The sequence below is a fragment of the Engraulis encrasicolus genome, chromosome 19, assembly GCF_034702125.1.
Source record: "Engraulis encrasicolus isolate BLACKSEA-1 chromosome 19, IST_EnEncr_1.0, whole genome shotgun sequence".
In the NCBI taxonomy this organism is placed as follows: Eukaryota; Metazoa; Chordata; class Actinopteri; order Clupeiformes; family Engraulidae; genus Engraulis; species Engraulis encrasicolus.
This window is the reverse complement of record NC_085875.1, coordinates 15,977,882-15,990,381: the sequence shown is the minus strand read 5'-3', so window position 1 is coordinate 15,990,381 and position 12,500 is coordinate 15,977,882. Positions and strand designations below refer to the sequence as shown.

Sequence of the window (12,500 nt, the reverse complement as noted above, 5' to 3'; positions counted from 1 at the left end):
TAGTACCACTTAGCCAGCAGCGTACTGATGTACTGAAAGCATGGCGGAAAAATTGGACATTTAATTGAACCGCTGTGAGTTTAAACTTTAAACCAACAGACATGGTGCTTCTGAGTGAGGAGGATGGTGGATTTTTTTTCTTCTTCTTTTCTGACAGCCAAATATGACAAAGCTGGCTGATCACCACTACAAAACCAATCAAGCACCTCTGAAGTTTTTTTTGCTTTTTAATGTCCGGCTTTAAAAAGGCGCTCCTCATTATAAGTCATTATAATCCACTGAAATTATTATCAGCTTCAAAAGGCCTCGTCAGCGGACCGTGATGGGAAAGAAATGAAGTTGGTGACAGTGGAGAGAGAAAGAGAAGAGAAGAGAAGAGAAGAGAAGAGAAGAGAAGAGAAGAGAAGAGAAGAGAAGAGATGGGTAGCAAGCGGGAGAGGCGCGTTTTAGGTGGCGCTTTCAACATTGTGTTTTTTGTGGGGTTTTTTTGTGTGCGTGCATGTGTGTATACTGCACAGGGGCGGAGCTATAGGGGGGGCGAGCAGGGCACTTGCCCCTGGGCCCAGGGCCCTCCCGTATTGGTGGTGGGGGCCCTATTGTGAGCTTGGCAAGCGGTATAAGGGGCCCTATAAGTGCCTTGCCCTGGGGCCCTGTGTGCAATTGTTCCGCCACTGATACTGCATGTGTGTTTTGTGCGTGTGCTTGTGTGTGTGCGTGTGCGTGTGTGTGTGTGTGCTTGTGTGTGTGCATGTGCGTGTGCTTGTGTGTGTGTGTGTGTGTGTGTGTGTGTGTGTGTGTGTGTGTGTGTGTGTGCTTGTGTGTGTGTGTGTTTGTGTATGTGTGTGTGTGTAAATTAGTGGCAAAAAATGATGGACGCAGAGGCGATGGTGGGATCAAGAGGGGAGTTAATCATGGCTGCCGATATCCTGGAGCGTCACGCACACACACACACACACACACACACACACACACACACACACACACACACACACACACACACACACACACACACACACACACACACACATCTAATACGATTTTCACAGTATCCAATCAGCCTGTGCGTTTGTGTGTGTTGGTGTGTGTGTATGTGCGTGCGTCCGTGCGTGCGTGTGTACAAGCAAGCCTGTATGTGTGCACGTGTGTGTGTATGTGTGTGTGTGCGTGAGCATGTGTGTGTGTGTGTGTGTGTGGTGCAAGTGAGTTAATGGGGTTAGCTAATTTAGTGTTTAAAGTTGGGGCGAAAAAAGGGCCGTGTCTGATTAATACTAAAGGATGCACACTGCGCTTGTAATTAAAATAAATGGGTGCCTTTTAAGGCCGAGATGGTGTGGTGTGGTGTGGTGCAGCCAGCAGAGATGTTAGAGCAGAGAGAGAGAGAGAATATTGTCCAAAGTGTGCCTGCCATAATCCTCCCTGATAATTAACTCTCTAAGCTGGAGTTTGCCATCACACCCACTGCTATTGGCTATTAGTAGCCCTTGATGACTGGAACTGAAGCGTTGCTGTTGTTTTTCTCATCATATTAGATTTTTTCATCTTTTTTCTTTTTTTTAGGCCACCAAACTTTCTGACTGGGTGGGTGAAGTTGTGTACAATGATACAATGAGACTAATTACATTACATTTAGCATATGCTTCTATCCATTGAAAATTAGTTGTCTTTTGGGGGTGCACAGCATTGGTTACAGTCCCCAGAGCCGATGTGTAGTTACTGTAGGTGTCTTTCCCAAGGGCAAGAGCACTCCAGTCACGGACTAGGGCCTACAGAAGGAGACCACCTATAGAGCTTGAAAGTCCCGCCCCTTAGTTCCGCATTTCACGGGACCTAACATGACCATCTAACAATATGGTAGCGAGTAAATATTTTCCGATCTCAGTCATTACATGCGCTGGGCTACAAATATGCTGTTTAAGAGGCTAGATAAAGATTTTTCATGCAGAAGTATCAATGTTTTGTTCCGAGGCCGTCTGCATGAAAAATGTGAAGAAACACAGCTTTCTAAAAAGTTTAGGGGTTCGTACGAAAAATTAAACAAAAATATCAGAAACAACATATGTGGAGCTCGTGGCACAACTCGAAGGGGATCGAAATATCATTTTAATACCGCCATTGGAATACATGCTACGATTTTTGGCTAAAAACAACGTTGAGGTCCCATGAAATCGGGGGAAGTGACGTCACTTTCAAGCTCTATATTCTTATTAGAAATACGGAATTTGGCCCTACCCTGGCGCTAACCGTAGAGGACTCATGTGTCCATCACGGAAAACAATTCCATGTCCAGGAGCACGGAATTTTGGCAAAATCTGACGTTGAAACTGACACGGATTTTGTGTACCAAAGATCCGTGTCCATTCCATGGAATTCTGAGAGATCATGTTGCGAACCTACAACTTCTCAATTCAAAGACCAACTCCCTAACCATAACGCCATGGCTTCCACAACAATGTCAGCTGTCTATAGACGTATCCTTTATAACAGAGTAATAGAGCCAATGTAAATGCAAAAGTTTTGCTGTGTGTGTGTGTGTGTGTGTGTGTGTGTGTGTGTGTGTGTGTGTGTGTGTGTGTGTGTGTGTGTGTGTGTGTGTGTGTGTGTGTGTGTGTGTGTGTGTATACCCTGGAGGTAGTATAAGACCTGAAGACAGTGAACAAGTCCCGCCCCCATTCATTTCAATGCGAAATGCTAGGCTAGTGAATTCAGCCAAAATTGAAAAAAAAAATCATGGAGCTCATGGTTTCAGGGAGCTCATTTCCGACACCAGTTTACTCAGCCAATTATGTGCCACGCTACTGACTGAAGTAAGGTTGACCAGAAAGCTATATGGAAGATGGGCACTGGATGCATAGAGGTATTACAGGGTGCCCAACCACAGACCTATGTAGGTCTGTGTGCCCAACAGTAAACTCGCGCACCCACCAATCACCAAGAGCGAAGTGGTGTCGGAAATGAGCGAATTGGTGAAAATGGCAACGAGGAAGTGCCTTGCTAATAATCGGCGACGCTAACCAGCCAAATCCTGACTCCCTGGTGTGTATAGGCTACTCACGGGTGTGGTACGAGTCTATAACCAGCAACTCCCTAATCCCACAGCTCCCACATGGCTGTGTGTGTTTGTGTTTGTCTGTGTGTGTGTGTCTGTCTGTGTGTCTGTGTGTGTGTGTGTGTGTGTGTGTGTGTGTGTGTGTGTGTGTGTGTGTGTGTGTGTGTGTGTGTGTGTGTGTGTGTGTGTGTGTGTGTGTGTGTGTGTGTGTGTACTCACGGGTATGGTACAAGTCTGGAATCGAGCTTGTGTGTGTGTGTGTGTGTGTGTGTGTGTGTGTGTGTGTACTCATGCGTATGGTACGAGTCTGGAATCGAGCTTGTGTGTGTGTGTGTGTGTGTGTGTGTGTGTGTGTGTGTGTGTGTGTGTGTGTGTGTGTGTGTGTGTGTGTGTGCTCAAGGATGTGGTACGAGTCTGGAGTCGAGCTCGTGTGTGTGTGTGTGTGTGTGTGTGTGTGTGTGTGTGTGTGTGTGTGTGTGTGTGTGTGTGTGTGTGTGTGTGTGTGTGTGTGTGTACTCACGGGTGTGGTACGAGTCTGGAGTCGAGCTCGTGCATCCTGAGTTCCTGGCGCGCCTCCTGGAGGGCCGTGATGGACGTGGCCACGCGCAGCGACGGCTCAATGGGGCGCTGGCGCTGACGCCACACCTCCTCCACGCCGCGGAACGGACCCTGCAACAAGGAAACACACACACATGAACATTAGAAACACGTGACAAACACACACACGCGACATTAGAAAAACGTGACAAACACACACATGAAACACACGTCTGCATGTCACACACACACGGACATGCACACACAAACGCACGCACACACACACTTTTTTGTTTTGAACCCCTTTTGGAACTAAGCGAAGCGTTGGGCATATTCAAACAATTTTAATTTGAACTTGAAGGAAAAGGGAATACACTTATTAACCATACACGTGTATATTGTTGTTTTCTTGGCTTTATAATAGACATGTACTGCACACATGTCTATGAATTATTATTTTTATATTTTTTTCTCAACTTTATTTAGACAGGACAGTGAAGAGTGGGACAGAAAATGAGTGGGGTTAGAGAGAGATGATGGAGGATCGGGAAATGACCCGGGTCGGGAATCGAACCCGGGTCGCCCACGTAGCAGTCCAGTGCCCAGCCGACTAAACCACGACTGGGCCACGTCTATTAGCCTGGTCCTGACCATCCCATAATACTACCATTTCCATTTCGTATTCATGGTCTGGACTTTGTTTGATCTGACGCGATTGCAGGAAGCAGGAAGGACATTTTCGGAAAAATCAGGATGTAGCCCCTTAATGCACGCCGTACCTCTTGTGGCACGCTGTAATTGACATTCAAAGTTAACTATTATAGTACTACACTACTATGACAGTGCACGGGGCCTTTAGTAATACATTACGACTTGGTCATTGCCATTCTGGTAACAGCACATTTATAATGCTTTGTCTTAAGGGGTTAACTTGTAAATTGTTGAACAAACATGTCTGACGTCTATCTACGGTGATGTAGGACCGTTTTATCCTACCGTAGGATAGGATCACCTACTCTGATGAAGGCCTAGTGCCAAAACGTCAGCACCAAAGAAAAAAGAAAAAAGTGGTGAACTGTGAAGCAGTGTCGCACTTTTCCTTGTGTGAACTGAAGACTGAAGTACCTTGAAAAGCTGCACCTGCTGAAAAAGAAACCTTCGAGGTGTGCGGGCTCTCTCACACACACAAAAAAATCTTACCGTAGGATAAAATTACAATGTAGGACCGTTTGTCAGAACACCGGCATAAATCCTACCGGTCAACATCGCTCCACAGAAGGCAGGTACCAGACGTAGTGAGGACTAGGAGCCAAGAGTTTTTTACATAATCTGACCCATTACATACTTACTAATGCCTGTGTGGTGTTATTTTTGTGAAAAAAGTATTATTTTACATTGTTATTAATGAAATAAAAACGTTCTATCTCACAAAACAGCTGGGATGTAAAAACTTTGATGCTCAATATCTCAGAACTACCCTAAATGGAGATAGAACCTTATAATTCTAAGCTCACGAAGTGTCTTGGCGGAAGTACTTACATGTCTATGGGCTTCGTGTAAACATTCCCTTCTCTCTGCGACCCCGTTGCAGCACCTCCCCACGTTGGGCACCGCTGGGATAGAGCATCACACTACAGGACACCAATACTACACCACACCCCAACAGTCAGCCTCAGGGTCAACCACACACCACATGAAATACAACAACATGGCACACAGAATGCAACCACACAATACCACAACACAGAATAGAGGCCACCACAGCCTCACACACACACACACACACACACACACATGCACACACACACACACACACACACACACACACACACACACACAGAGACACACACACACACACACACACACACACACACACACACACACACACACACACACACACACACACACACACACACACACTTACACATATAATATGCCGGACGGACAGCCTATGGCACGGCCACACACAACATGAAACACGACAATACGGCACAAATACTGTATGCCACCATACAGTAGAATCACAAAGCACAGACAGCACACACCACAGGACAGGGCAAAGCAACCACACCACACACAGCTTCACATCATACACAAGACACACACCAAGCTGCTCAATGGCAGAGCGACAGAGCACCACACCACAGGACAAAGGCCACCAGAGCATGGTACAGCACAAACACACACACCACGGGATAGGGCAACCACACGCCACACACACCACACACTCTAGCCTGCCACAGCACAGACACACTCCAAGCTGCCCAATGGCACAGAGCACCACACCACAGGACAGAGGCCACCAGAGTACGGCACGGCACGGCACAACACACACCACAGGATAGGGCAACCACACGGCACACACACTACCCCACTCCAGCCTGCCACAGCACATCACACACCAAGCGACTCAATGGCACACCACACACCACAGGATAGGAGGGAGCGTACCTATGTTCCCCGGGTCCTATGTTCCCCAGGTCCTATGTTCCCCAGGTCCTATGTTCCCCTGTCTTTGTATGGGACCGGGGAACATAGGACCCTTTTTCTAAAAAAGGGTCCAATGTTCCCCGCATTGTATGTTTCCGAGTTTTCAAATTGCCCTTCCCAAAACCATCTCTAAACCTAACCTGTCGTAATGCAATGTTTCTGAGTTGTACATTTGTGCCCTGACCAAAACTATCCCTAAACCTAACCTGTCACAGTGGCAACAACAACCTGCGCTTTGCCATGTGGCAGCAGTCTACTTGGAAGCAGTAGGGAACATAGAACCCTTTTTTGAAAAAAGGGTCCTATGTTCCCTGGTAGAGGGGAACATAGGACCTGGGGAACATAGGACCCGGGGAACATAGGGATGACCCCGGATAGGAAGAGCATGACACCACAAGACACACCACACCGCACCGCACCACAGCACGGCACATACTGTAGGCCTACTCCACTGATTCTCAAAGTGTGGTCCGGGGACCACTGATGGTCCGCGACAGAGCTCAGGTGGTCCGCGAGGGGATTTCTACTTTTCCAAGATAAGCTAGCAGTTGGCTATACGCTAAACATAGCTGAAGTGTTTTTTTTTACCACAATAAGACATGCCTGTAATGTGAATAAAAAGTAAGAGATCTGCATCAAAATTAGCAGTGCCATATTAGCACCCGTCAACTGCGAATTAAGTTGACAGGTGGTCCCTGAACATTTTTGGGGGGACAAAGTGGTCCTCCGGCTGAAAAAGTTTAAGAATCATTGGCCTACTACCACTACAGCACACCACAGGATAGGACATTACGGTTACATGGCGCTATTCAGAAATGCTGCTATTCAGACATTGATGTCTATTGTCTGAATACTGGCACGTTTCCCACTGAAATCTGCCATTTCTGTGGTTTGTGCTACGTTGCTCAGGGTTTTTTTTTGCATGCAGTTACCCTAACCCTAACCCTAACCCCTAACCCTATGGCATATCTGGCGTCTGAATAGCGGTATGTCTGAATAGCGGCATGTCTGAATAGCGGTATGTCTGAATCGCGGCATGTCTGCATAGCGGTATGTCTGAATAGTGGTATGTCTGAATAGTGGTATGTCTGAATAGCGGTATGTCTGCATAGCGCTTGCCCCCCGGACATTAACTTACAGCATGCCACACCAGACCACACCACAAAAATGTCCCCCAGCTCACCACACACACACACATACACACCATGAAAGTATGGCCAGAGACTCTTTAAGTATATAGAGATATGCCAATGTAATAGGTTGCTATGGGCACCTAATGTGACCAGGTTTCGGTCTGCCTAAAGGGGTGTGTCATAATGCTCCTAGAATGAATAGAACAGTCCTTAGGTCTACCTAAAGGGGGATTTTCCCCCCTCCCCCTTGCGACCACACCATGGCACCACACCACACCACACCACACCCAGTCACACTACTTTACCACACACGCCAGGATAGGACGTTACACCCCACCCCACCCCACCACACCACCACACCACACTATCACATATCAATGCACGGCACAGCAGACCCCCAAAGCTTGGCACCGCAGGACAGCACAGGACAGGACAGGGAAGGGCAGTACAGGACAGGACAGGACAGGACAGGACAGGTGCCGCGGATCAGAGAGAGTGTTTTATGGCCATGACCAGTGGGCAACCGCGCACGCACACCGCGGCGAGACACACACACACACACCGCGGCGAGACACATACACACCGCGGCGAGACAGTAACCACGCCGAGCGTTATTGATGAGGCCCCAGGCCCCTCCAGACTACCCACAGGCCACACGCACACGCACACACACACACACACACACACACACACACACACACATACACACACACACACACACACACACCGCTCAACAAATGACCCACCAAGGGCCCCTCCGGACTTCCCAAAAGCCTCGCCACCCCACCTCCAGCCAAACACACAAGAACACACACACACACACACGCACACATGCACACACACACACACACACACACACACACACACACACACACACACACACACACACACACACACACGCCTCAACAACATAAAAAAATGACCCACCTTTCCCCCTCCTAACAGTATTATCTCAGGCAATCCTCTCCTCCTGAACCCTGTTGGCTAGCAGCAGAGCTTCCTTCCTTCATTCATCCCGGACGCCCGACTAGACTGACTGCTGGGAGCCTCAGTGCTGCTGGGTGTTGCCAGATTGGGCTGTTTCCCGCCCAATTGGGCTGCTTAGGATGGCCGTGTGCGGGTAAAAATGGCATTTAGTAGAAAAACCCGCCCAATTTTTGCCATAGAAATCAATAGAATTGGGCGGGATTTTGTGCTTCTAGGCGGGTTTTTAGCATTTTTTGGCCTCATCTGGCAACACTCGTGCTGCTCGGAAGCCCGGCTGAGCTGAGGGCCCAGACTCCCACCACACCGAAAGGATTTATTATTATAATAAAGCACCAATTCATCCGAAAAACATTCACTAAAAATAGTATACACGTAAAAGGACCACCGTTTCACCTTATTGCACATTTCTTTGCAATTATGAGGTGCTTCTATTGATAGGCTGCTGATCCCAGCTGATTTAGGTTAGCAGCGGTACACAAACCCTGACAGAAAAGCAGCACAGGAGGACACAGGGATGGGTCCTGGCAGTAGAAGAAGGCTTCATTCTAGGGATGCACCACTAGAATACCACTTTTTTGAAAACCCATACAAGTACGAGTACATTAATGTGTGTACTTGCCGATACAGAGTACTGAAACCGATACCTTTTACCACCAAAATACAATGAAAATAAATGCATGGCCTTGTTTTTTTTCCACCTGTGATATGTTTACTGTCCATTTCCATGTAGATTTAAATGTTAGTAAATGTACGAGGGGGCACTTTTTTCCATGCTGCCAGAGTACACAGAACGTGACAAGATTTTGCATTGTTTTGTGTAATAGCAGTATCGTTCCTGGTATTGGCAAGTGCTTGACGAGTACGAGTACGAGTATAATGAGCAGTATAGGGTGCCGATACCGATACCAGTATCGGTATCGGTGCATCCCTACTTCATTCCTTCATTCATCCTGGCTGACGGGAGCACAGAGACCCTCTGTTGCAAAGCTCAGTTGAGCTGAGAGGCTTCCTAAAATATTCATCATGAAACTAATAAGTTCAAGTTCAAGTTTATTACAGCCAAATCAAAAGTATAACATACAGTTGCAAGGAATGTCTTTGGTTTGCTCTTACATTTAACAACACAAATACATATATAGCTAAGATAAAGACAAGAAGACAAGAGGTGCCATACATAAACAGGGGATTACGCATACAATAAACATTGAAAGTGCAATAAGACATGATACAGTACATAGTGCAAGGTAGGCAGCAGTAGAAAGCCAGGCAGTGGAGTGACTGTAAAGTCCTAGTGCAAATTCAAGTGGCGTACATCTTGTGGGGAGGTACTGTCCCTAAAACTTGTGGTAGGCCTATTGCATGGGATGCTGCTGTATCTTTTGCCTGATGGTAGGAGTGTGAATAGAGGGTGTGCTGGGTGCGAGGGGTCAGATTGTAATGTGAGGCTAAGGTGGGAAGACTGTGATTTTAGAGGCCTTGCGTACCACCCTCTCCAGTTGTTACTTATCCTGGCTGGTGGCGCTGCCATACCAGACCAGGATGGAGAAGGTGAGGACGCTTTCAATGCAACACCGAGTCGCCATAGAGCGGCGCCATCTTGGAACATCACACGTCACGGCACGTCACGTGATTAAATAAAATCTCAACTTCAACTGAAATAGCATTTTGTTGCACATGTCCATGCAACGGCGATCTGCTTGCTTGCTGCGATGGGCTGAGTCTATGGTGATTTTACACGCCACAGAGGTACAGAAGGAAACCCTCCAACATGACAATGATGTGCAGACACAGGATGTTCCTCAAATCTTCACACTTAATCTCATACACATACACACACACACACACACACACACACACACACACACACACACACGCAGACGCACACACACACACACACACACACATACACACGGACGTACGAAAACATGCACTCACAAGCACCCATACCCACACCCTCTCTCTCTCTCTCTCTCTCTCTCTCTCTCTCTCTCTCTCTCGCTCTCTCTCTCTCTCTAATTAGGCGTGCTAACTGCATTTCATTAAGAGTTGTCCTGACGCGTGTGGAGCGAGTGAACCATCCATTTTAACCATGTAACCACCACTAATGCTAAAGAGCCTCCAATCTGAACTTCTTCCAGCACACACACACACACACTCACACACACACGAGAGAACACACACCCACACACACACACGAGAACACACACACACACACACACACACACACACACACACACGAACACACACACGAGAACACACAAACACACACACACAAACACACACACACGCACACACAACACACACACACACGCACACCTCGGCCGAGACAAGCATCTGTAACCGTCGGCATTCCGACGGATATCTGTCAGCCATGATGGATGCCTTCAGTCCGTCGCCGCGGTGACCACCACTCCAGCACACCAGTGCAGGAGTCGAAGCGCACTCCCTCAACTAGCCATGAATTACACGCATCCCCTAATATCATTTCTGCAGTAACGAATGGGCACGCTCGGGAACGCTTGACAGCGAACATGTCATGTGTGTGTGTGTGTGGTGTGTGTGTGTGTGTGTGTGGTGTGTGTCTGTGTGTGTGAGAGAGAGAGTGTGTGTGTGTGTGTCTGAGGGCAGGCTGGACCAGTGGACTGTCCGTTTGGCTGGCCGCTTGACGAATGGTTCGTTTGATTTTGTGCAAAATCATACAAGGGGTAATGGCGTGTTGCCTTTCTCTTACGGGTTCATTTACTTTCACACAGAGAGAGAGAGAGAGAGAGAGAGAGAGAGAGAGAGAGAGAGAGAGAGAGAGAGAGAGAGAGAGAGAGAGAGAGAGAGAGAGAGAAAGAGTGATTGAGCGAGAGAGAGAGAGAGAGAGAGAGAGAGAGAGAGAGAGAGAGAGAGAGAGAGAAAGAGATAGAGAGCGAGAGAGAGACAGAGTGAGCGAATGAGTGAGAGAGAGAAAGCGATAGAAAGAGAGAGAGAGAGAGAGAGAGAGAGACAGAGAGACAGAGTGAGCGAATGAGTGAGAGAGAGAAAGCGATAGAAAGAGAGAGAGAGAGAGAGAGAGAGAGAGAGAGAGAGAGAGAGAGAGAGAGACGGGGCAAAGCTAAACTGATTCAATCATCTCAGCTCATGCCATTTGGATTCCTGCAATTCCACCAACTTTGTCTCCGCCAGCCCTCGCCACAAACATGGTTGGTGCACGCACACACACACACACACACACACACACACACACACACACACACACACACACACACACACAAACATATTCACACACACACACACACACAAACAGACACAGTTTTGAGCCGCTGTCAGACAAAACAGTGGAATTTAGTTTGCCAGAAGTCTATCAGACGGCACAGTCTAGTTGGTTAGGGACTCGCCAGACAGACACGCTTGTGTGTGTGTGTGTGTGTGTGTGTGTGTGTGTGTGTGTGTGTGTGTGTGTGTGTCTGCACGGGTCAGTGTGTGTGTGTGTGTGTGTGTGTGTGTGTGTGTGTGTGTGTGTGTGTGTGTGTGTGTGCAAGGGTCAGGGTGTGTGTGTGTGTGTCTGTGTGTGTATGTGTGTGTGTGGGTGTGTGTGTGTGTGTGTGTCTGCACCGGTCAGTGTGTGTGTCTGTGTGTGTGTGTGTGTGTGTGTGTGTGTGTGTGTGTGTGTGTGTGTGTGTGTACATGCAGGCATCTTGTCTGACATTCCCCCGCTGCCGACCTCTGCTCTCTGTAGTAGAAGTGGCAGCTCATCCCAAAGTGAATTTTTTGAATGTGTGTGTGTGTGTGTGTGTGTATATGTATGTGTGTGTGTGTGTGTGTGTGTGTGTGTGTGTGTGTGTGTGTGTGTGTGTGTGTGTGTGTGTGTGTGTGTGCGTGCGTGTGTGTGCCTGTGTGTGTGTGTGTGTGTTTTACCCCTCCCCTGTCCCCCTGTCTTTGTTTTCTTTGGTGGCTTGACCTTCAAGCGTTTTAATTCATGATGTTGAGATGGCCGCTGTCCTCACTGCTATCATCACCCGATCAGCCCCCCGCCATGGACAGATACAACACCCCCCCACCACCACCACCACACACACACACACACACACACACACACACACACACACACACACACACACACACAACACATATAATCAATCTATCACTCTCCCTGATGCTTATCGTACAGGGTGTGGTGGTGGTGGTGTGGGGTGTGTGGGGGGTGCGGGGGTGTGGAGGGAGGAGAGAGGGTTCCTGTTCAAACCACAAATAATTGGGTGAGAGAGAGCGAGAGAGAGAGAGAGAGAGAGAGAGAGAGAGAGAGAGAGAGAGAGAGAGAA

At 48.0% G+C, this 12,500-nt stretch overlaps 1 protein-coding gene across 1 annotated transcript in view; it reads right to left on the bottom strand.

Moving 5' to 3' along the window:
- Positions 1-12,500, bottom strand: part of spata17 (spermatogenesis associated 17) — a 99,609-nt gene that overhangs the window by 44,282 nt on the left and 42,827 nt on the right. Inside the window, exon 8 of the mRNA XM_063183695.1 lies at positions 3,567-3,715. Coding sequence (XP_063039765.1) covers positions 3,567-3,715 — 149 coding nt within the window. The remainder of the gene's footprint in view (positions 1-3,566; positions 3,716-12,500) is intronic.